The sequence below is a fragment of the Mytilus trossulus genome, chromosome 11, assembly GCF_036588685.1.
Source record: "Mytilus trossulus isolate FHL-02 chromosome 11, PNRI_Mtr1.1.1.hap1, whole genome shotgun sequence".
Taxonomy (NCBI): domain Eukaryota; kingdom Metazoa; phylum Mollusca; class Bivalvia; order Mytilida; family Mytilidae; genus Mytilus; species Mytilus trossulus.
In genome coordinates this window covers 13,651,156-13,677,041 of record NC_086383.1, presented here as the reverse complement: position 1 = coordinate 13,677,041, position 25,886 = coordinate 13,651,156, and the positions used below count along the sequence as shown (strand labels likewise).

General features: G+C 33.3%; 3 protein-coding genes and 1 long non-coding RNA gene across 4 annotated transcripts in view; all 4 read left to right on the top strand.

Moving 5' to 3' along the window:
* LOC134691623 (uncharacterized) overlaps positions 1 to 25,886 on the top strand; it is a 270,467-nt gene that overhangs the window by 64,904 nt on the left and 179,677 nt on the right. The gene's annotated exons all lie outside the window — the stretch shown is intronic.
* The window catches only part of LOC134690755 (ras-related C3 botulinum toxin substrate 1-like), a 187,036-nt gene that overhangs the window by 2,650 nt on the left and 158,500 nt on the right, over positions 1 to 25,886 (top strand). The gene's annotated exons all lie outside the window — the stretch shown is intronic.
* LOC134691481 (ras-related protein Rac1-like) lies at positions 13,511 to 25,785 on the top strand. The gene is made up of 4 exons (XM_063552026.1): positions 13,511 to 13,702; positions 14,519 to 14,687; positions 15,292 to 15,425; positions 25,741 to 25,785. The coding sequence occupies exons 1-4, from the start codon at positions 13,520 to 13,522 to the stop codon at positions 25,783 to 25,785; spliced, it is 531 nt and encodes a 176-aa protein (XP_063408096.1). The 5' UTR covers positions 13,511 to 13,519.
* LOC134691480 (uncharacterized) overlaps positions 22,629 to 25,886 on the top strand; it is a 39,147-nt gene continuing 35,889 nt past the window's right edge. Inside the window, exons 1-2 of the mRNA XM_063552025.1 lie at positions 22,629 to 22,743; positions 25,741 to 25,822. Of these exons, the coding sequence (XP_063408095.1) occupies positions 25,802 to 25,822 (21 nt within the window). The 5' untranslated portion in view covers positions 22,629 to 22,743; positions 25,741 to 25,801. The remainder of the gene's footprint in view (positions 22,744 to 25,740; positions 25,823 to 25,886) is intronic.

Sequence of the window (25,886 nt, the reverse complement as noted above, 5' to 3'; positions counted from 1 at the left end):
GTCCGTCGTCCGTCGTCCGGCGTAAGCTTTAACAGAAATCTTCTCCTCTGAAACTACTGGGCCAAATTAAACCAAACTTGGCCACAATCATCATTGGGGTATTTTGTTTAAAGAATGTGTGGCGTGACCCCGCCAACCAACCACGATGGCCGACGTGGCTAAAAATAGAACATAGGAGTAAATTGCGGTTTTTGGCTTCTAACTCAAAAACCAAAGCATTTAGAGCAAATCTGACATTGGTAAAATTGTTAATCAGGTCATGATTCATCTGCCCTGAAATTTTCAGATGAATCGGATAACCCGTTGTTGGGTTGCTGACCCTGAATTGGTAGTTTTAAGGAAATTTTGTCTGTTTTCGCTTATTATCTTGAACATTTTTATAGATAGAGATAAACTGTAAACAGCAGTACTGTTCAGCAAAGTAAGATCTACAAATAAGTCAACAATATCAAAATGGTCAGTTGACCCCTTAAGGAGTTATTGCCCTTTATAGTATTTTTTTACCAATTTTTCGTAAATTTTGTAATCTTTTACAAAAATCTTCTCCTCTGAAACTGCTGGGCAAATTAAACCAAACTTGGCCACAATTTTTATTGAGGTATCTAGTTTAAAAAATGTGTGGTGTGACCCCGCCAACCAACCAAGATGGCCGCTACAGCTAAAAATAGAACATAGGGGTAAAATGCAGTTTTTGACTTATAACTCAAAAACCAAAGCATTTGGAGCAAATCTGACATGTGTTAAATTGTTAATCAGGTCAATTTCCATCTGCCCTGAAATTTTCAGATGAATCAAACAACCCGTTGTTGGGTTGCTGCCCCATAATTGGTAATTTTAAGGAAATTTTGTCTTTTTTCGCTTATTATCATGAAAATCATTATAGATAAAAAATAAACTGTAAACAGCAGTAATGTTCAGCAAAGTAAGATCTACAAATAAGTCAACAATATCAAAATGGTCAGTTGACCCCTTAAGGAGTTATTGCCATTAATAATATTTTTTTAGCAATTTTTCGTAAATTTTGTAATTTTTTACAAAAATCTTCTCCTTTGAAACTGCTGGGCCACAGCTAAAAATAGAACATAGGGGTAAAATGCAGTTTTTAGCTTATAACTCAAAAGCCAAAGCATTCAAAGCAAATCTGGCGTGGAGTTAAATTGTTTATCAGGTCAAGATCTATCTGCCTTGAAAATTTCAGATGGATCAAACAATCTGTTGTTGGGTTCCTGCCTCTGAATTTGTAATTTTAAGGAAATTTTGCTGTTTTTGGTTATTATTTTGAAAAATATTATGGATAGAGATAACAGTAACCGGCAAGAATGTTCAGCAAAGTAATATTTACAAATAAGTCATCACGACCGAAATGGTCAGTTGACCCCTTTAGGAGTTATAGTCCTTTATAGTCTATTTTTTACATTTTTCATAATTTTTTGCAGATTTTCAGATAATATTTTCCACTGTTATTACTGGGCCAAGTTCATTATAGATAGAGATAATTGTAACAACATGAACGTTCAGAGAATTAAAATTTACAAACACATCACCATCATCAAAACACAATTTTGTTGTGTATTTATCTGTGTCCATAGTTTAATATGCAAATAAACCAAGGTGAGCGACACAGGCTCTTGAGCACCTCTAGTTTTGTGTCCTATTTTTCTTTTAGTGTAGCCAATTATTTCCTAATATTCTGCAAACCCAATCCAATCTCTTACATTAATATGTTAATGCAATTTATATCAACAACGTGACTATATACCTTCTTATTTACACTTAACCATGACACATGCTAGATATAAAACAGAAGATGTGCTATAATTGCCAACTCTTTACAAGAGACCAAATGACACAGATTTTAACAAATGTGTGGCCTTTGAATATGAGCAAAGTCCATACCTAGGCTTTATTATGCTTCGACATCTGAATAGTTGAAAAAGATATCTACGAACCGTTACACCCCTCCAAAACAAAACCAAATAACAAGTACTAGTTGGCTAGAAAATTAAAACGAGGAAAATAAAGACAACAGTAACAATAACACTTCATAAAGAAGAACAGATTGAGCAACACGAACCAACCTTACACCTTGTGTGAAATACGATTCTATGGAAGGGTAGTTGTAGTTGCATATTCGCGTCGGTGCAAAAAGTTCTGGGTTTGAACCTCAGGGGGTGGGGGGTGGGGGTGGGGTTGGGGGGTTCAATTAAACGACTTTAAACATTGGAATGTACTGCGCGGCATTAATGAAAAAAGGACAAAGACTTATCAACTCGTAGTTAGGTTATTGTGTCCGGATAGAGTTTATTCTGCTGACTGTTAAATTGTTAACTCGCGTGTTCATGTCTGGTCACCCTCGAAGCATGGAAATAATTTATACCAAATTAACATGTTGTCGCGTTGAATATGGGTGTATTTCTTATTTTCCGCTCGACGTTTAAAATCCATCCATCCACATCATTGAAGGTGTTGTTAATCGTATAATGTGTCATATGCACCACTCACACGTACAATTGGAAGCAGTTAATTAAATTTGATCAAATTAAATGATAGTAAGCTTTTAAAGAAAAGGAATGTATTCTAAATGAAAATCCACTATCTTATCAAATACCTTAAAAAATGTTCTGCTATTGAATTTTGTCTTCCCATTCTCTTATTCAAAGATAGCTGTTCTGTACGCGGTAAACTTCACAAAGCCAAGGTCACTTCTGTGGGCAAAAGAGCAGCCCAAGTGCGAAGGCAAGTTTAGGGGTGAACGATAATGTGGAAAAGTGACGTTAAACAATGCTAGTTAATTTTGGAAGACAAAAATAAATGCAACAGCACTTTTAAAACAGTAATTATAACGTATCATTTACATATATAAAGACATAGAGAACTAAATACAAATAGAAAACATTGATCGGTATTTTATTCCCCATTTTTTGGCATTATGTTTTCTGGTCTGTGCTTCAAATGGTTCGTCCGTCCGTTCATCCGTCCTTTCGTCAGGTGAAAAATTCATGGACAGGGTAGTTTTTAATGAATTTCAAGTCCAATTAACTTGAAATTAAGTTCACATGTTCCCTATGCTATGATCTTTCTACTGATAATACCAAATTAGAGTTTTGACCTCGATTTTACGGTTCATTGCACATAGAAAATGATAGTTCAAGTGGGACATTCATGTAATTGAACACATTTTTGTTCCACATACTCCATGATTTTATATTGATTGTTTATTTATTTAGCGTTCTGGTAACTTCCTTTAAAAGTAAACATGACTTGTAAATAAAAATTAGCAGGAAAACGGTTTTTAATCGATAAAATTTTACGTTAATTATACAATGAACGTAATTGTGCAACACATTGTGCATAGGAAACTTTGTTATATAGATATAAATGCATTAGTCGATTAAAACCGTAACACTATAATTTAAAAAAAAGTATTATAATAGTAATTTGGTTATCACTTCATTTCAGGTGAGGGAAAGCTGCAGAAAGACTGAAAGAAAGCGGTTTCAGAAGAAATGATCTTTATGTAAATGACATTGTTGTGCAATAAATAAAATAGATAAAACCAATAGATATATATGCATTACATTTATTGAAAGTGTGTATATTCTAGTATGCATATCCACAAATATATAACAATATATAACAATTCATATTGGTATGCCTTTCCTCAAACGCTTTCACTTAATGTTTATCAAGGTTTACTGAGTCGCATTATCAATTGATATAGTTCAGTTCAGTAAAGTTTCTTGTAAATTCCTCCATTAAATGTGGAGCACTACCCAAAGGGTATAGTTTTTTTTTATTTTAATTTAATAATTTTACTTAATTTTTACTGTTTAAAATTGAGGTAATTTTATTTGAAAATTCAGACACAAACTAAAGTTTCTTCTTTATAGTAATATCAAAAAAATATCTAATAATATTGTAACCATAAAGTACTTTATAAAACAAGTTACTGATAAAAATTTCGGACCCTAAATATGCCTTTATAATGTATTTTTTTGTTATAAAACATCAAATATATACTTTGTCAGAAAATTGTTACTGTAAAAAACTAAATAATTGGCGGATAGTTTCAGTCAAAATTCCGCGACATGTACGATTCGTCAAGTCCTAAGAAAAGACGAAAGTCGTCAAATTTTATGCATTGCTTAATATGCCAAAAACCATCGACTGAACGTTTGAGTCAATTCACAAGTATAGGTAAGTCGACTTTTGTTTCTGCAATGAATAAAAGATTGGATGAGGTGTACAGCAGGTTCTAGATGAATTTGGTTCATTTGATACTTGTGCATTTGAAGAAATGCAGGCAGTTTACCATCGGTCCTGCTACAAAAGTTACACAAGTAAACATAAGTGTTCCCCCTTTAAGAGTGATGAAGCTACTTGTCTGACATATAATGACGACAGACAATTATCGGACTGTTGCCCCTCAGTTTCCGGGGTTTGCACGCGTTCAAGAATGCAATCGTTAGACTGGAGCTCTTGTATTTTTTGTTGCAAGAAAACCTTAAAGAAAGATCAAAAACTACGCAAGTTTCAATCAGATGAGCGTATTAAGAATGTTTTATCCGTGGCGCAAAGCAATGACGATGATTTAAAAGTTGAGATTATTTCCCATTAATCTTTTAAACTTCAAGCACTTTATCATTTTGGTTGCATTACAAAAGTGTTTGCTAAAATCAAAAATTCAAACATCTGAACACGTTGAAGCAGATATCTCACATCACGATACTGCTTTTACAAATTTTATATTGGCTATTGACTATGATTTAATGGTGGAGAAAAAAGCATTCCTTCTGACAACGTTACTTGATAAATACAGATCTTTCCTGCCTCCTAATTCTAATCTAAAATATTCTACTTGGAAGTTGCAGTCTAAACTCATTGATTTTTATAGGAACTCAGTTGTCATACAAACACAACAGGGTCAGGGTAAGTCTAACATCATATTCAGTAGCAACATAACTATTAGTATATATCATTTTATTCTGGTATCACCTAAGTTGGACAAAGGTATACAGAAATGGAGATGCCATATCAGCTGCTAGCCAACTAAAAACTGACCTCAAAATCTCAGAAATGCAGGCATCAATGTAAACTTTAATAGACACAATGCTATCCAGACATTTGATCAACAACTGTATGCAATTGCTCAGCAAGTAAAGTGGGCTTTGCCAACAACATTTGACTGCCATGTCTTACGAATGGTTGGATTTCACACATTATCGTGTTTTATTGCTGCAATTGGTAAATTATGGGGCGATGTTAGTCTTCGTGATTTGTTATTTGATTCATCTGTGTATGCTGCTGCAACTGTGGATCAGATGTTATGCGGTAAACAGTTTAACCGTGCAGTAAAAGGCCTTACATTAGTTTACGAGGCAATTTGCTCTTTGTGGTTTGGTGCATTCTTTCGTTGGCTTAATGATAAGATTGAAAAGCTTCCAGAAAATACATTGACCTTTTTTCCTCGTTCATTTTAATGTTTCAGGCAGGGAAAACTGTAGAAGCCAAACATTTTGCTGAGGTGAAAGTATTTTTTGAAACAAATATTTTGCCTTTGACTGAAGAGTTCCGGATTTGTGGTTGTGCAAATTCCCCCACATTTTTGTTCTGGAACATGTTTTTGGAAGCCATTTAAATACTTGTACAGAATGTTAGATCAGAAAGAGAGGGAAATTGGTCCCTTCACTTAAGCTCTACTGCTGCAATGTTGCCCTATATATATGTTACAAATAGGATCAACTACTCAAGATGACTACCTGTCTACCTGCTAGATATGCTATCATTACCACTAGATGTAGAATTACCATTTCAACGAGGTGAGTTTTCGATACGCCAAAAGCCTGGAAAGTTCAACGGAGTATGGAGTGACATGGCAACTGAAAAGTCTGTCATAAAAGATTCTAAAGGTTGTGGTGCCATCAGTGGCATAACACGACAAAAGCCAGCCGTGATGAGATGGTCATTAACTCGACATGTGCTTGCAGACTTTACGTCAGAAATAAAAACTCGGTCTGGTTGCATCAATGACAAAAGCGTTGAGGATGACTAGGTTAAGCCAACAGCTTTGATTCGAGATGAAAAACAAGTTCAGAAAATTTTAGACCATGTTCTAGAAAAAAATGACTGACCCGTTTGCCAAAGAACTCCACCCACCATCACTAATAAACATTTCTACTGGAATCCACACTTCAAAAGACAAACAGGCCTCTTTGACGTCAGCTGTTGATGATGGTAACACAATGGCAAAATCATTTATTGAAGGAGCTTTTTGTGAAGGCAAGGTTCGTAGTTTCTTTGGTTCTATCCCTCGGTCAAAGTTAAAATCATTTGAGGACCTAACGAAAAAAACAAAATTGAAATGTAGAACTGGTGAGATTTTGAATTTTTCATATCAATCCTGAACTTGTGTTCCGTCTGTTGAAAAGGTGTTGTCATTTCCGATTGAACCAATCCCTGCAGCCCTTTTTCATGATGATGGAACCATGAGAAAATCATGTAAAGCCGATCTTTGCCCTCAACTCGAAAACGAGACATCATATTGTAACTCTCTCCCTAACTTCGATAAATCGCTTACCGTTTTGATAAGGGATGGGATGGCTCTTATCCAGTGTATCAATGCTAAAAATTTGAAAACTTTTTTGACATTGGGACAGAGATCGTTCAATCGCAGCTCCGCAGCTTTTCAAAAGCGTCTTCCGTTGTTGATGTTTTTGACAGATATGACGTCAACTTTCTATCAAAGCCGCGGAACGTGATCGTAGATCACACTTTACAGCAAAGGTTTTCCAAATAATCGAAGGTCGATCCCTTCCAGACTGGAAAAAGTTTTTATCTTCTAACGAAAATAAGCAAGCATTGCTCCAGTTTCTTGGTAGTTTTATAGTTGGTTACCACACAAAAAATCTTAATGCACTAGTAAATAATAATGAATTTACGTAAGCTGGAACTTTTTCCGATCTTCAAATCGTGAAACGCATTTGTGATAAAACTGTCAAAGACTGTGGTGATCTTTACAGTACGCATGAAGAAGCTGATACTCGTATGATGTTGCACGCAATCTATGCTGATACAGCTGTAAGCAGTTTAGTAGTGGTAACTTGAAAGGCAGGATCATAGTGAAATCCCCTGACACGAATGTTATAGTTCTTTGTGTCCATTATTTTTCTTCTATTAAAAACACAACAGAACTATGGTTTGAACCAGGAACTGTAACGAGCACCAAAGATGCAAGACGTTTTATACCTATACATGAACTATGCAATTCTTTGAATTCCATCGTTAGTCAATGCTTACCTGCAGTGCATGCAATTTCAGGATGTGACACCACATCGGCAATGTTTGGTATAGGTACAATAACGGTTTTAAAAAATTCTGAAGCAGGTGTGTTGTGAAGTGTTCGATTTAGTAAACCTGGCAAACTGTGATGTTGAGGAATCTGTTTCAGTTGCAAGAAAGTTCGTTGCTATGCTGTATGACCAAAAGGGTAAATTCAAAAACCTTCATAGTGACCTCAATAAAACTAGCGACAGCTAAAGATGCGTCTCTGGCCAAGCCCCACCCCCCCCCCCCTGTGAATTAACATTTACACAACATTTGCTTCGAGCATCCTTGCAGACAAGCATATGGATGTCATCGCACCTCCCAAAACCACCTATTAGATCTCCGTTAAATTTTGGATGGATTGATAAGGATGGTTTGAAGCTTGTGTTTTTCGAGGGACAAATGTCCTCGGACTTCCTACAAGACCTTGTTTGTATGTGTAAAGGAAAATCTGTATGCTCAAAAGAATGTGTTTGCTTTGAGCAGAACCTTTCATGTACAGACCTGTGTCCTTGCCAGGCAAGTAAAATGTGTAAAAATATTAATACACGTCTTGTGATTGTTGGTGAAAATGAAGATGACGGAGATAACGCGTAACTGTGTTGCTTGTTGCACTAGCTGGTACACAAAGTTTCAAGTTCTAGGAGGGTTGGCGTGCCTCCAAAATAATTAATCCCCGCCACATTCTGTATGTGCCTGTCTCAAGTCCTGAGCCTGTTATGCAGTGGTTGTTGTTTCTTTCTATATGCTATATTTGTGTGTGTTTTCTCAATTTATTTTGTTCATTTATTAGGATGTTACATCATTCGTATACATTTGTTGTTTTGGAAATTGAAGACAAAGCAGTATAGGTTTCAATCATTGTTGACGGCAGTACGGTGACACATAAGTATTAACTAATGAACTAGTGTCAGATGGTAATTTTTGGAGAGAAGTCTCGTTAACAATCATACCAAATCTTATTTTTTATATAGAATACCTTTGAAGATTGTGGTACGTAGCCAAGGAAAAAAGGGGGGTTACAGATACAAGAACAATCATGTAATAGACAAGAACAAGAGAATGATACAGAGCAGATAATACTTTGAAAGCCGCAATAATTGTGGAATAACAGAAGCAACATTACAAGTATTCTATTGAAAAAACAGAACCATCCGCAAAAATTATTTGAGGTCATATTTGACTGTAGTGTATTATTGCTTTGCTTTGATACCACACCCTACATGTATATGATAGTTTAAAAAATAATTTGGAAGTACTGTCCTTCATGACTCTTGATTTAATCTGAAATTGAGAATATTTATTAAGCTACAGTGCTCTAAAGTTTTTATGAGTTGAAAACTGGATTTTTGCAGTTGTGTTAATAAAAAGTCGTTTACTCTGCTGGTGGACTATTAGTCCCCGAGGGTATCACCAGCCCAGTAGCCAGTACTTCGGTACTGGCATGAAAATACGGATTTTTTGTGTTATTAAAATTTGCTGTTACAAAATGATAGAAATTATTATAAATTAAGGAATGTATCTCCCTCGTGCAAAGCTCTGATTCCTTTCACGGATTTGGCTATACTTTTTTGACCTTTTAGATTATAGCTCTTCATCTTTTATATAAGCTTTGGATTTCAATGTTTTGGCAACGAGCATCACTGAAGAGACATGTATTGTCGAAATGCGCATCTGGTGCAAGAAAATTGGTACCGTTAATCTTATTACGGACATTTTTTATAACAAAAATTGTTATGATTAATTTTTGTGTATAAAAACAAACATTTCTAAAGCTAAAACTGTATCGTTTATATTTAGGTAGAGATTAGAAATAGAAACAAATTTCAAAATTGAAACCCTTCAAAATTTTCACAGATTGGTACATATGACCTTTGACCTCAATTAAAAAATATTGTGACCATATTAAGTATTGACGACAGGCATAATGTTATAGCGCAAGGTTTCTTCTTTCAAATGATATATTATATAGATGTGTGTTCGGTGGGGAGGTTAAAGTAAAAAAAAATCTTCCTTTAGTCACCGCACTAAAAAGGAGTTTTGCGTTTTTCCTATATGGTGTTATTTTTGTGTTAACTGAGACACTAATTGCATTAATTACCAAATGATTACGATAGAATATGTCATTTTGTAGCTAGAAGAGCAACACATAAAAGGTTAATTTTTTCATGTATTTTTTAATGCATTTCTTAAATGGAAGATGATATCTGAAAACATGATATAAGGAGCCAGTAATTCAGTGGTTGAAAGGTAAGGCTGTTTTCTCGTTTGAATTGTTTTACATTGTCATTTCGGGGCCTTCTATAGCTGACAATGCGATATGAGCTTCGATCATTGTTATAGGCCATGCAGTGACCTGTAGTAATAATTGTGTCATTTGGTCTCTTGTAGGGAATTGTCTCATTGGTAATCATACCACGTCTTCATGTATTCGTATGGTTCTATTATATAACTTTGTGATGGATCATCAATATCAATAGTAAAACATTTTGCTAAATTGTCGAATTGTTATTCAAATTAGAAGATTAAATTTTTTTAGTAATGACAATGCCTGATATCATGCTTGGGCAAGATGAGCTAGAAAGAAAAGCAAAACAAGTTTTAACCAATATGAAAATGATATCACCAACAGAACCTTCAAAGACTCATAACTGCTTCAAAGACTCATAACTGCTTCAAAGGAAACTGAGAAATTTTGCATACACAATAAAATACACACGACCAATTGGGTCTATAAGTCACTTTAAAATCATAAAGCGTATTTCTTTTATCACGGATTTCAAACAAAATAATGAAAAAAATAAATATATAATTATATTTTTATAATAACAATCATTGCGTTTCCCTCGGTTTTAGTTTGTTACCCCGCTTTTGTTTTTTGTCCATGGATTTATGAGTTTCGAACAGCGGTATACTACTGTTGCCTTTATTCATTGGGGTTTCTGTAATCAACATCAATGTGAAATCATAATGCTTAAGGAATAACGCCAGATTACAATGCAGCCAATGAAAATAACGTGTTATAATGAAAGATACATCTACTGTAATCATTTCTTCATGGCAATGGTGTAACCTTTGTTATATATTATGTAAGATGTTGTAAGATTGTCAATGACTACATGTTATCCTCTGTATGTTGTCGCAAGGCCCTCAACAATGAGTCAGATTCATGTTTTGTTTCATTGTGGACATTTACGACACCCTTATTTGAAAGAGAGACATTTTAGAAGTAATACCGATCCCAGAATTATTTAGCGATTTAAAAAAAGTTTAAAAAAAATATAGATATCATTTTTGAACCAGAACAACAACGAAATGTTAATTTTAATCTTTGACCCAACTGATGTTCCGAGTTTAATTTCCATAGTCATCACGACCTCTATACTCAACAAAGAATTTATATTGAATGTGAAAGAAGTGAAGAAAGTGCTTCGTGATAAATGTACTGACCCATTAAAGGGCATTTGAAGTATACAAATACAAGAAAGATATATTTAATTTGAATACCAAATATTCATATCTCTCTCTTATCTAGTTGTTATAAATTTAAAATTGAATATTTCTTTCTTATTCGTGTCACTTTTTGATATATCATCACAGGAACAAGCTATTGGAATCATATTTAACGTATACCTCTTATGAAAATACTACACATATTTGCCACTGCACGAACTCATCTTTAACTGAATTTTAATTTCAAGCACTGAGAAGGACTTCATTCTGCTATTTTTACGAATGTTTCCTTGATTTTGATTTTAACGTTCTCCTGAAACACAAAGAGGCCATACAAATGTGCTCCGGAATATTCAGGAATGGACGGCAATTTCAAAATTGGGCATGATAAGTGAGTCCGGAATATTCCGGAGTGGTCGGAGTCCGGAGCCGAGGTAACTCCGGACTATTCCGGAGTAAGGGAATCGGGATTCACGTCGAGGTCCGGAATATTCCGGAGTGATCCGGACACTTCCGGAGTGGTTCGGACAATTCCGGAGTGAGGGGGTCGGGATTCACCTGGGTCCGGAATATTCCGGAGTGGTCTGAACAAATCCGGAGTGGGGGAACGGGGATTCAGACGGAGGGAGGATCCCCTTATATTTTAGAAAAATGATTTTATATATATACATTTACATGATACAGCAGGTAAGACAAAATATTTTCATTTCATTTGAATTTAAACAATATACTGTATGCCGAAGTGCAATGTTACAAAGTATACAAATGGGTATGCCCACATTTATAACTTGGCAATTAACCAACTTAACTCTAAGACGTTACCAATCAGTTTTTAAAGGACTACATCTGTGTCATAATTTTATATGCAATATATTTTACTTTTAATTTCCAATAACTATTTAAGGTAATATTTAGATGCCTACACCTAACATTGAATTGCATCTGCTTTGTATTAAACATAGGAAATAACAAGGTCTCAAGTACTGTATCTTGTGAAACACCTGCTTTATATGTTCCATATATTGACTTTGATTTTTTTAGTAGCACTGTCTGTTTCCTATTACTTACATAATATTCAATTAAGCCCAAGGATTTGTCTTTCGTGTCACGTTTTTTTTTATGTTTGGCGTCATCTGCCAATCTATTGACAACTGGAATAGGGGGATAGTAAATCCTTCATGTTTTCTTTTTGTTTATATTGTATTCCCCAATTTTCATATAATATGATATATGAAGCTAGCCATTTTTTATTGGTGTTTGCCTCTTGTTAATAAACAGCTGCGCAACGTGCCCATGATACGCCTTTAGTTCGTTTTGTATGTGAAGTTTTATACAATTATAACTAAATAACTTTAAAATAAATTTTGATCATCACCTAAAAGTATACAGATCTTTAAAATACTTTAACTAAGAAGTGTGTAAAGTTTTAGGCAATAATCATAAATCTTTTTTGAGATCAGTCGTGACATTACTCCCCCCCCCCCCTATATTTTTCTTAACAAACCATTAAATATCTATAAAATATTTTTTTTGAATCATCAACAGAGAGTATGCATATCTATAGATTAATATAACCAAGAAGTGTTGAAAGTTTTTAGCAGTTATCATAAATCATTTTTGAGATACAGTGCGACATGTGACCCCCCCCTTTTTTTACGCTCAGTACCTAAACTTAAATTTTGAATCATCACAAAAAAGTGGTAAAATCTATGAAGAAATAGAAAATGTCAAGGAAAAAAAACACACAAACAAGACCAACAAGAATATCACACGTTTTAAAAATAAACACGCTACACTGAAAACAAATTAAGTATCCAGAACCCTGATAAACCACAGGATAAAAAACGGTGTACATGGAGGATTTTTGTTTTTTATTCACTATTTGACTGAGAGTCAAACCCACCCGGGGGGGGGGGGGGGGGGGTAACTTCCAATTATTAGGTATACGGTGGATGTGCCAAAAATATTGGTCATAATTTTGCGAGATTTTATATAAGAATAACCCTCCTTTTTAATGACATCCTATATTAAAATGCTTTTACGTTTGAAAACTGTAAATTGATTTGGGGTATAATCTACATATCATATAAATATGCTATTGAGAATCTTACATAATAAATGGTCAATTATTAATCTCACCTTTTAAATAAGTTCCCAAATGAACCCGGAAATTTGTCTCCTGATTTGATCTTCAATAACGTTTTAACTTCATATTTTAAATATTGTATATAAGTATAGGTCATTATCTCTTAAATATTTATATAAGAATAGGTACTAAATTTCAGTGAATGTTATATAAAAATGGGTACGTTTTTTGAGGCAAAAATGGCACCCCCTACCATAAATATATCGAAGTTACCCCCCCCCCCCCCCCCACCCGTGGTCAAACCGGCCACTTCATTTTCATCTTTGGTTGTCATGGTATATCGTCTGTATATGGGAATGTGACTTTTAAATTACTCTGACATTACATCTTATTTATTTACGGAAGCACTAGATATAAGAAAGATTAGTTATGAGCGCCAATTCACAATGAGACAACTATCTATCCAAGTCATAAAAGTATACCATTATAGGTCAATTTGAAAGTTCGGTCATCAAAACGGAGCCTAATTGACTCAGATTGAACAACAAAATATGAAGGGTCACCAAAAATGACTAGTGTGAAACCATTCAAATGGGAAAACCAACCATCGAATATATAACAGAACTTTTGTTACATTTTAGTCTTGCCTTGGGTGCTATGGAGGATAAGAAAGTGATTGTTACCGGAGACAGTGGTGTTGGGAAAACATGTCTTCTTATTTCCTACATCACCAACGCTTTCCCAAGGGAATATGTTCCTACCGTGTTTGACAACTACACTGCAAATGTAATGGTGGACGGAAAGTCATATAGATTAGGACTTTGGGATACTGCTGGACAGGTAACAGTACTGTAGACAGAAACTATATTTCTGTTTGTTCGAGTACATTTAGTCTTTGTGACGGTCTGCATTTTCGGGGTCTTAATTTATTTTGACTTTAATTGTTAGGCTATTATTTTTATTCTTTATAATTAACACTATTCTCTATTGTTTATATTTTATTTAACATGCTATTATTCGCTATTTTACTTTTATTTATGTCTGTTTTGATAAACGTAAATAGAAGTTATATTTGAAAGGGACAAAAGCTGTAAAATTCATCGATTTGACTCAAATTCTCATATTTGATTTATAACACACAAAAATGTATATTTTAATCATAAGAATTGGAAAAAAAATTACAGAGCATGGGCTTGATAATATGTATCAGTGTTTTATCTGTGTTTTAGTTTAGACGCCATCTAATTAACCATCGCGGTGACCTTCTAAGACGGCACATAACCCGACAAAACATAAATCTAGATATGAATAGATAGCGAACTCGTGCCATTGGATTTTTCTAGGTCTGTATTTCATTAATAGCTGACACCTATTTCATGCGTAGCCCACTCTAGATAAGGGGTTAAATTGAAGGTCACATAAATACGGATTCAGTAAGGTAGCATTTTTCTTAAGTTATTTTGACAAAATTTATATAAACTTGCTGATAAAAACGAATTATCATTTCACTTTTGCACTTTCATTTATGATTGAACAAAAAAAAAAGTATTCTAATTGTATTTATGTCTCGTAAGTAATGCACATTTAAGACTTTTGTTGGTAAAACATTTCAGGAAAAATATGAGAGTTAAGAAGCTTATATGTTTTACATTGCAGGAGGACTTTGATAGATTAAGACCTTTGTCGTATCCACAGACAGATGTTGTTCTACTGTGCTTCTCTATCAACGACAGATCATCCTTGGACAACATAGAAAAGAAATGGATACCGGAAATAAAGCATAATCTACCAAATGTAGCTAAAATGTTAGCTGGTTGTAAAACAGGTAATAATTCTCCAGCACACTTCTATTCTACCGGCAATAATAAATGTAAAAAGTTTTATACTTTTTCTTTTAAATTAAAGAATTCGTGTGGACCTTTGATTCACAACGAACAGCACCTACAAAATTAGTTAGCATTTCATAATCTTAGCACAAAACAGCACCGTCAAAATGAGTCAGTATAACACCATCTTAGCCTCAAACAACACCGTCAAAATGAGTCAGCATTACATTATCTTAGCCTAAAAGTGCACCGTCAAAATAAGTAAGCATTACATCATCTCAGCCTCAAACAGCACCGTCAAAATAAGTCGCATAAATCATTTTAGCCTAAAACAACACCTACACATGACCTAAGTTCAGACCTGTTTCGGAAGTTCACGTTGCTCAATCGTTATATATCTGTCAACTTACGTAGTTTGTTTTAAGTCTGATCATTATTGACTATCTTTTCTTTTTTTAACATGTTTTATGTTTCTTTTCTTGAACAGCGATTTTGTTTACTGTTTTCCTTTTTTGGCCTGTTTATTTTAGAGATTAAAGGTTATAAAAGAGTCGTATTAACGAATTACGTTGACATGGATTGTATTCATTTAACATATTTCAGATATAAGAGATTCAAGTAAAGACACATGTAAAAGTAAAGAGGAGGCAGAGTCTGTTGCCAGTGATCACAGAATGACATATTATGAAACAAGTGCAATTAAAAAGAAAGGATTGAAGTCGTGTTTTGATAATGCTGTAAGTAAGGGCATACAAACAGTTACGAGAAGGTAATAACGTTGCAAACGCATTTTTTTCCGCGACGTCAAACTGTGACATAACGAAAAAAGATGCATTTTTTTTATGATTAAATGCTTCAACTTGAAAACGAGTAAATACATTGTAGACCCCTCTTTTTTTAAATGGCATTAGGTTTGATTACGTATGAAAAAATTTTGAACCAATTTTAAGGAAAAAGTCAACATTAAAACGTTTAAAAATTTAGATTTGATAAATACAAAATGAAATATGCCGCAAAAAAGCCGTTTTTTCCTGACTTCCTGAATCTTTGTTAAAATTAGTTATTTCCAAAGAAATGTTGTACATATCTAAAGCATATTTATGTAAAGAAGATTTTCATTATGTTTGTACAAAACTCCGCCTGTGTTTATCTGTTGAAATAAAAATGTTACATTTGATTTAAAGATATTGTATGCATATTGAACAGCGGTATACTATTGTTACCTTGACATGTTTGAGTAAATACTAAAATACACAACGCTGTATCACATGGTTATGTTTATAGATCGTCTAATTGTGCTGTCCTTTATTTCTGTATTATTTCTGTTTTGGTAACTACTATTAATATTTTAAAACCGCATTTTAACAGTGTTTTCTCTATACTTTTTAGCTCACCTGGACCAACGGGCCAAGTGAGCTTTTTTCATCACTTTGCGTCTGTCGTCCGTCGTCCGTCGTCCGGCGTAAGCTTTAACAGAAATCTTCTCCTCTGAAACTACTGGGCCAAATTAAACCAAACTTGGCCACAATCATCATTGGGGTATTTTGTTTAAAGAATGTGTGGCGTGACCCCGCCAACCAACCACGATGGCCGACGTGGCTAAAAATAGAACATAGGAGTAAAATGCAGTTTTTGGCTTCTAACTCAAAAACCAAAGCATTTAGAGCAAATCTGACATTGGTAAAATTGTTAATCAGGTCATGATTCATCTGCCCTGAAATTTTCAGATGAATCGGATAACCCGTTGTTGGGTTGCTGACCCTGAATTGGTAGTTTTAAGGAAATTTTGTCTGTTTTCGCTTATTATCTTGAACATTTTTATAGATAGAGATAAACTGTAAACAGCAGTACTGTTCAGCAAAGTAAGATCTACAAATAAGTCAACAATATCAAAATGGTCAGTTGACCCCTTAAGGAGTTATTGCCCTTTATAGTATTGTTTTACCAATTTTTCGTAAATTTTGTAATCTTTTACAAAAATCTTCTCCTCTGAAACTGCTGGGCAAATTAAACCAAACTTGGCCACAATTTTTATTGAGGTATCTAGCTAAAAAAATGTGTGGTGTGATCCCGCCAACCAACCAAGATGGCCGCTACAGCTAAAAATAGAACATAGGGGTAAAATGCAGTTTTTGACTTATAACTCAAAAACCAAAGCATTTGGAGCAAATCTGACATGTGTTAAATTGTTAATCAGGTCAATTTCCATCTGCCCTGAAATTTTCAGATGAATCAAACAACCCGTTGTTGGGTTGCTGCCCCATAATTGGTAATTTTAAGGAAATTTTGTCTTTTTTCGCTTATTATCTTGAAAATCATTATAGATAAAAAATAAACTGTAAACAGCAGTAATGTTCAGCAAAGTAAGATCTACAAATAAGTCAACAATATCAAAATGGTCAGTTGACCCCTTAAGGAGTTATTGCCATTAATAATATTTTTTAGCAATTTTTCATAAATTTTGTAATCTTTTACAAAAATCTTCTCCTTTGAAACTGCTGGGCCACAGCTAAAAATAGAACATAGGGGTAAAATGCAGTTTTTAGCTTATAACTCAAAAACCAAAGCATTCAAAGCAAATCTGGCGTGGAGTTAAATTGTTTATCAGGTCAAGATCTATCTGCCTTGAAAATTTCAGATGGATCAAACAATCTGTTGTTGGGTTCCTGCCTCTGAATTTGTAATTTTAAGGAAATTTTGCTGTTTTTGGTTATTATTTTGAAAAATATTATGGATAGAGATAACAGTAACCGGCAAGAATGTTCAGCAAAGTAATATTTACAAATAAGTCATCACGACCGAAATGGTCAGTTGACCCCTTTAGGAGTTATAGTCCTTTATAGTCTATTTTTTACATTTTTCATAATTTTTTGCAGATTTTCAGATAATATTTTCCACTGTTATTACTGGGCCAAGTTCATTATAGATAGAGATAATTGTAACAACATGAACGTTCAGAGAATTAAAATTTACAAACACATCACCATCATCAAAACACAATTTTGTTGTGTATTTATCTGTGTCCATAGTTTAATATGCAAATAAACCAAGGTGAGCGACACAGGCTCTTGCGAACCTCTAGTTTTGTGTCCTATTTTTCTTTTAGTGTAGCCAATTATTTCCTAATATTCTGTAAACCCAATCCAATCTCTTACATTAATATGTTAATGCAATTTATATCAACAACGTGACTATATACATTGTACCTTCTTATTTACACTTAACCATGACACATGCTAGATATAAAACAGAAGATGTGCTATAATTGCCAACTCTTTACAAGAGACCAAATGACACAGATTTTAACAAATGTGTGGCCTTTGAATATGAGCAAAGTCCATACCTAGGCTTTATTATGCTTCGACATCTGAATAGTTGAAAAAGATATCTACGAACCGTTACACCCCTCCAAAACAAAACCAAATAACAAGTACTAGTTGGCTAGAAAATTAAAACGAGGAAAATAAAGACAACAGTAACAATAACACTTCATAAAGAAGAACAGATTGAGCAACACGAACCAACCTTACACCTTGTGTGAAATACGATTCTATGGAAGGGTAGTTGTAGTTGCATATTCGCGTCGGTGCAAAAAGTTCTGGGTTTGAACCTCAGGGGGTGGGGGGGGGTGGGGGTGGGGTTGGGGGGTTCAATTAAACGACTTTAAACATTGGAATGTACTGCGCGGCATTAATGAAAAAAGGACAAAGACTTATCAACTCGTAGTTAGGTTATTGTGTCCGGATAGAGTTTATTCTGCTGACTGTTAAATTGTTAACTCGCGTGTTCATGTCTGGTCTCCCTCGAAGCATGGAAATAATTTATACCAAATTAACATGTTGTCGCGTTGAATATGGGTGTATTTCTTATTTTCCGCTCGACGTTTAAAATCCATCCATCCACATCATTGAAGGTGTTGTTAATCGTATAATGTGCCATATGCACCACTCACACGTACAATTGGAAGCAGTTAATTAAATTTGATCAAATTAAATGATAGTAAGCTATTAAAGAAAAGGAATGTATTCTAAATGAAAATCCACTATCTTATCAAATACCTTAAAAAATGTTCTGCTATTGAATTTTGTCTTCCCATTCTCTTATTCAAAGATAGCTGTTCTGTACGCGGTAAACTTCACAAAGCCAAGGTCACTTCTGTGGGCAAACGAGCAGCCCAAGTGCGAAGGCACGTTTAGGGGTGAACGATAATGTGGAAAAGTGACGTTAAACAATGCTAGTTAATTTTGGAAGACAAAAATAAATGCAACAGCACTTTTAAAACAGTAATTATAACGTATCATTTACATATATAAAGACATAGAGAACTAAATACAAATAGAAAACATTGATCGGTATTTTATTCCCCATTTTTTGGCATTATGTTTTCTGGTCTGTGCTTCAAATGGTTCGTCCGTCCGTTCATCCATCCTTTCGTCAGGTGAAAAATTCATGGACAGGGTAGTTTTTAATGAATTTCAAGTCCAATTAACTTGAAATTAAGTTCACATGTTCCCTATGATATGATCTTTCTACTGATAATACCAAATTAGAGTTTTGACCTCGATTTTACGGTTCATTGCACATAGAAAATGATAGTTCAAGTGGGACATTCATGTAATTAAACACATTTTTGTTCCACATACTCCATGATTTTATATTGATTGTTTATTTATTTAGCGTTCTGGTAACTTCCTTTAAAAGAAAACATGACTTGTAAATAAAAATTAGCAGGAAAACGGTTTTTAATCGATAAAATTTTACGTTAACTATACCATGAACGTAATTGTGCAACACATTGTGCATAGGAAACTTTGTTATATAGATATAAATGCATTAGTCGATTAAAACCGTAACACTATAATTTAAAAAAAAGTATTATAATAGTAATTTGGTTATCACTTCATTTCAGGTGAGGGAAAGCTGCAGAAAGACTGAAAGAAAGCGGTTTCAGAAGAAATGATCTTTATGTAAATGACATTGTTGTGCAATAAATAAAATAGATAAAACCAATAGATATATATGCATTACATTTATTGAAAGTGTGTATATTCTAGTATGCATATCCACAAATATATAACAATATATAACAATTCATATTGGTATGCTTTTCCTCAAACGCTTTCACTTAATGTTTATCAAGGTTTACTGAGTCGCATTATCAATTGATATAGTTCAGTTCATTTAAGTTTCTTGTAAATTCCTCCATTAAATGTGGAGCACTACCCAAAGGGTATAGTTTGAGCAACTATGTACACCTTCAAGCATAGGGAAACAATTAATTATATTAAATACAGATGACTGAATTTGGTTATAATGATCACTAAATAATAGATATCATAATAATATTTTCAGACGATAGAATATACCAAAGGTCAATACAATGATTTTTTTTACGGAGACGAAAAACGATATTTTATTAATTATATTATAGACAAACAAAGTTGATAAAATACTAAATCTACATCTTAGATGCATCTTAGAGATTAACAAACACAAACATTACATACATCGAGAAGCATTCCCTGTATCCCCTATTTTTGACAGCTTAACATTTTATGTTTTGGTTACACACGTTTGTTATTAAATTGAAATTTTACGAGAGTGTCATACAAATTACAGGTGAAGCTAGGTATATAAAGAGGTATAACCCTCCATTGTCTACATAAGAAAATGCCTGTACTAAGTCAGTTAATGTTCATTTGTTTGATGTGTTTGAGCCTTTGATTTTACCAAATATGGACAGAAAAGTCTTACAATAAAAAAATAGTATCTAGGGGAACAGTTTTGATAATTGTTTTTCTCTTTTTGTCTTGGCCTGCGACTAATAGCTGAAGCAGGTTAGACCCTGTGTTCCGTTGAACCCTTACACATTTATATATAAATATATCTACTTATTTTATTATTCTAATATCAATTTTCATACTTTAAAGTAAACTTCACCTACTCTGTGTAAGATCAAAATGATTTAATCAGAGCGAAAAGTGTAAATATCACGCCATTGCTATGCTTAGAAAATATTAAGAATTACTCAATGATAGCCAATATTGAAACTCACAGGCATACATATCGAGGAAGAAAAAAAGACTGTTCAGCACCCAAAGATCCTGTTATGTACACAGAGCCAGTGAAATAACAACAGAGAGAAGACACCATATAAAAGTCAATTTTAAAGAAAAGATGCACCTATATGCTAGTTTATAATATCTTTAATCATTATTTCACTTAAAGAGATGATAAACAAACAAAAAAGAGTTAAAATTATCCAGTCATACAAATAACTTTTTGACTTACCGTCAAACTATAATACATGGATTAACACAACCCAGGGTCTACTCAAAGTGCGCAAACGATAGAATTGTCCCATTTAATACAGTATTAAAATATACATAATTACAGATGTTAGTTGTTCCGAACAACCCAAAATACAATTTTTCGTGTTAATGCATCGACTGATAGCAGGAGTCACCTTCACATACTGTCTGATAGAAAACACTCCATTGTTAAATGAATGATTCCTTTCTTTATTGCATTTTGCTAATGTTACCCTTTAGAAAAAAAATATCAACTATGCGTTATATATCTCTATGCAAGCCGGTTTCCTTGGCCAATGACAATAAACCGCCGGCCCGCGAAATTGCATAATATTGCTGAAAGCGGCATTAAATCCCCATCATAACATCAATCATATTGAAGCAACAAAATTATTCGATTTTAATTTGACAAACATGTTATTGTAGTACACTGCAAATTCTACTCGTAACATTGAACACATACTATAGTATATCCTTATCAGAACTAGTTTGAAGAATATACGCAATTCCGTTCATGTCGGCAGTTTTCATGGTACACTAGTGACAGACTTTTCTTTAATTTCTTTACTCATATCGTAAACTTTGATATGAATTTTGGCTCGTTTCGAAGCCTTGACATATTAACATATTGGGTTAAATATTCGGTGAACGAAGTGAGAATCCTTACTGTCCGAATTTAGCACAACCCGATAAACCTTTTGTAATTCAGCATAAAGAGGTAGAAAATTCGTAGTTTTAAGGTGGTACCTTACACTACAGGGAGATAACTCTGTTAAGTCAGCTAAACGTTTTAATTATGTTGTGTTGTAAAAGTCATAAGAAGCTAAGCTTCTCAATGATCACATTTGGTGTTTGTCAAACTGCTATATAACCAGTGTAATGTTTCTGACAAAACTGCTGGTTCAAAATTTTTGAATTTTTTATATTTTTGTTAAAGGGTTAGAGTAAATATATTGCCAACATTTTATGAAAATTAAACGAGCCAAATTAATTTAAGTGAAAGTGTTGAATACCACCTTAAACTATAAGATCTTTGAATCTTCAGTTCATGGCATATATTTCATAATTCCATAGTTTTTATACCTTTATTACATAGTCCTCTGCTCTACAAACAACTCAAATTGTTTAGCTCATATATGTGTGAAGAATTGAAACATGTGAATTTTTTATGACATGTCAGTCACATTACTCTCCCACGAGAAATAGTAAGAAATACTATGGAAAAGAAGCAAGTTGCATTTTAAATCGCAAACTGTAAGCAAAAACTGCACTCCGAGGTATCAAATAGTTATTAATAATACAAGGACACTGCGATAAACAGTTATACATTTGTGAAAATAATTAAGAATATATATATAAACATATTATTAACTCTTTAGACAATTTTCACTAATACTTTTACTATTGAAATAATACATGGATATATATGGTTTGAACTACAGTTGTCCATTCGTTTTTGATGTGTTTTGTCATTTGATTTTGCCATGTGATTTGGAACTTTCCGATTTAATTTTCCTCTGAGTTCAGTATTTTTGTGATTTTACCTTTTACATGTTTTAACTGATCTGGAACATTACAATCCCAATGAACATACAAAGGGAGATAACTTATGTGGTTATGTGACGTAAACGGAAGTTATCATACGCATACATCAATGACTATTATTGTACAAAACAATCAGGAATTGAACCAAAAAGGCACTAAAGAATCATGCGAAATTATACTGCTTGCACTATATCTGATAGTAAGTATATAATTCTATCTCAATAACGTGCCTTGAAATTTTATTGCACTTTCGTGTTTGCAAAGCATTTGATATGTACTTCAGTATGAAAGTTGTTTGACTAAATCGATTAACGTTTATGGAACAATAACTGAGTCGATTTATGGACTGTTTTGGTGAACTCGCAGTAATGTACGGTAATACACAACTCTGTGTTTTAATTTCAATTTTATAAACCTACATTTCATTGTTAACTGTAAATTCAGAAATTATTGCGAGGTTTTTATTATTGCGAATAATGCGACTGAGTTGTAAACGCAATAATTAAAACTCGCATTTTGTAATATTTGAACTGACTTAAGCATGACTTTTCTCAAAATCGTAAAAATTAAAATCGCATTCAAGTGTAAAATGACAAAATCGCAATAATAAATGCACGCAATAATTTCTGAATTTACAGTATAACAAATGCTGTGCGGATATTCAGCTACAAAAGACCTCATATTACATTAACCTCAATTTGGATCCTTCAAACTAAAATTTAAAAGACATTTGTGAAATAGATTTTTAAAGTATTCATGACACACTTGGTTTTACCAGTTACAGGTAGAATGGGGTTAAGTATAGTTTTGAAAAAAATTCAAACAATGGAAATACCTGAACGTACTATATAAAGGACATTTAAATATTTATACACAACCTTGACATGGGACGCTCGTTTTATATTCAGTGTAAATAAACAGATTTTTTTACGTAGGTCATTTTCTATTTCCTCAGTTGTTCGAGACAAATACATGTATCTTCAATAGATCATTAGCGGAAAGATATCTATAGTTTTTGTTTAATTCATTGAAAGTGATTAGTCGTGGTAATTGGCTCGCTAATTATAGATCAGTCAAGCTTTTGGTGGTTTTTTTTTTATTTTAAAACTCATAAATACAGATTTCAGTTATAACTCTTGATGTGGTTAAATATGTTAATGGCTTTGCTCATTGTTGAAGGCCGATCGGTAACCTATAGTTGTTAATGTTTGTGTTATTTTGGTTTTTTGTGGACAGTTGTCTCATTGGCAATTATACCACATCTTTTTTTTATATTATACTATTTGTGTAAATTGAAAATGTAAATAGTTGTGTTTTTGTGTTTTTTCTTAGTAAAACGACATTTCTAAAACGTGTAAATATTTGTCACATTGTGGTAATGTATTAATTGAATAAAAGGGCGTATTTTTGGAAGAAATTAAACATATACTTTTTTAAAAGTAACACCAGATTTCAAACTGAATAATAGAACTTGTACAATTCGAGACTTTCGAGACTTATAAACACTTGAGTTAGCAGGTATGTTTTAACAGTTAATTGACATTGTCATATACAAAACTGTGATCCGCTTCATGATGTCTAATACATGTTTTCTTAAGTGCAGAGTTATATGAATTTTTGCTATTATTTTTATATCAGCTCAGTATTTATTTTGTTCTCTTGATTTCCTTTTTAAGTTGCTTTTCTATTTTGATCAGGATTAGTTTCAATTTAATCGATTGATGACTATTGAATATCAGAATACTACTGGTACCTTTATTTAAACAATGTTTTCTAAGAACGGATGAAGCTTTCAATTTCCCTTAACTTCACGTCTCATTATACAGAGCATAACCTCTCTATAGTTTTTAGTTTCCGACTATTTTATAAAACGTTTATCTTATTGAACATTAGATAAAGGAAACAGTAGTATTTTATGTCTCATATCTGACTTACGTCTAGAAAGTAAAAATGATGGTCAGTTAGAACAAGTTGCGACAAAAAGATGATTTGACTTTAAAATTGTAGATGTACTGCAACATTAACGATTGTGCACATGCAGTTTATAAAAAAAACTAGTTTTTGGTGGGGTTCATGTTGTTTATTCTTTAGTTTCCTTTGTTGTGTCATGTGTACTATTAGTACATAGCGTGTTCAGTTTAATTTCGATTTATGAGTTTGACTGTTCTTTTGGTATCTTTCGTCCCTCATTTATATCAACGATTTGAAATAAGATAAAACAAACAATAATTTCACTTGCAAAAAAGATTGTTGACGTAAAAATTGATACATAACGATTACTTTACAAAATGTTCATTTCATATAAAAAAAATATTTCAGCAAGGGATATGGTTACTCCATTATTTCATTCAGGTCAACAATCACAGTTTAGAATCACTTACAGTGAAACCAGGTTAAAGACACTACTTTAGGGAGTGCACAAATGTACAATAATGATCTTATAACAACACAGAATTTTGCTTGATACAGGTGGTCTCTTAAACAGATGTGACTGTACATGAATTGTTTGAATCGTTTAATGCGGTAAATAGATACATAGAATTACAGTTGTTCTAAATATGCTAAGGATTTTCTTATCCCAGGCCAAAGATAACGATAAACCGTAGCCGTATTTGGCACAACCTTTTAGAAGTTTGGGTCATCAATGCTCTTCTACTTTGTATTTGTTTGGCTTATGTAGATGAAATGCACGTAAAGTGTATTGAATTATAAGCCTGGTACCTTTGCTAACTTTTAACATGTCGAAATGTCCTATTGTATTGTTTGTATGTGTAAATATTTGTCCTGAATGTGCTTGCATTTATGTTTACTGTAGTCCTGTAATGTATTTTGTCATATTAATTTTACACTCAACATTGCCATAACAGCGCGAGGTTGGGTTAGCCACAAAACAAGGTTCAACCCAGTTATTATCTTATCTGTGAGTGTTGCATTGTCGTTTTGGTTTATTGGTGCACTTCAGTGTTTCTGTTGTTTCGTTGTTTTCCTCTAATAGTTGATGTGTTACCTCAGTTTAAGTTTGTAACCGATTTGTTTTATCTCAATCAATTTATGACTTTCGAACAGTGATATACTACTGTTGCCTTTATTTAGGTATTATAATATATAACCGCATTCTGATGTAAAATATGAACTGTCCAATTGAGCGGATAGTGTGAGAGTTCATAACATATCAATGTATATATTGTTTTTGTAGTTGGATGTTCAGATCCCACAGAAAAAAAATAGAGTACGTTATTGATAAGTGATGCGGCAAAATGATTTTTCTCCTAATGCTGGTAAATATAGACAGTTATGTGATAAGAATTTTCAAAAGTTAAACTGTTCCACTTCTTTTCTCTA

Coding starts and splice junctions, on each gene's coding strand:
- LOC134691481 (XM_063552026.1), top strand. CDS start 13,520: ATGGAGGATAAGAAAGTGATTGTTACCGGAGACAGTGGTGTTGGGAAA. Junction 13,703..14,518: donor TTTGGGATACTGCTGGACAG/GTAACAGTACTG, acceptor TTTACATTGCAG/GAGGACTTTGATAGATTAAG. Junction 14,688..15,291: donor GTTAGCTGGTTGTAAAACAG/GTAATAATTCTC, acceptor AACATATTTCAG/ATATAAGAGATTCAAGTAAA.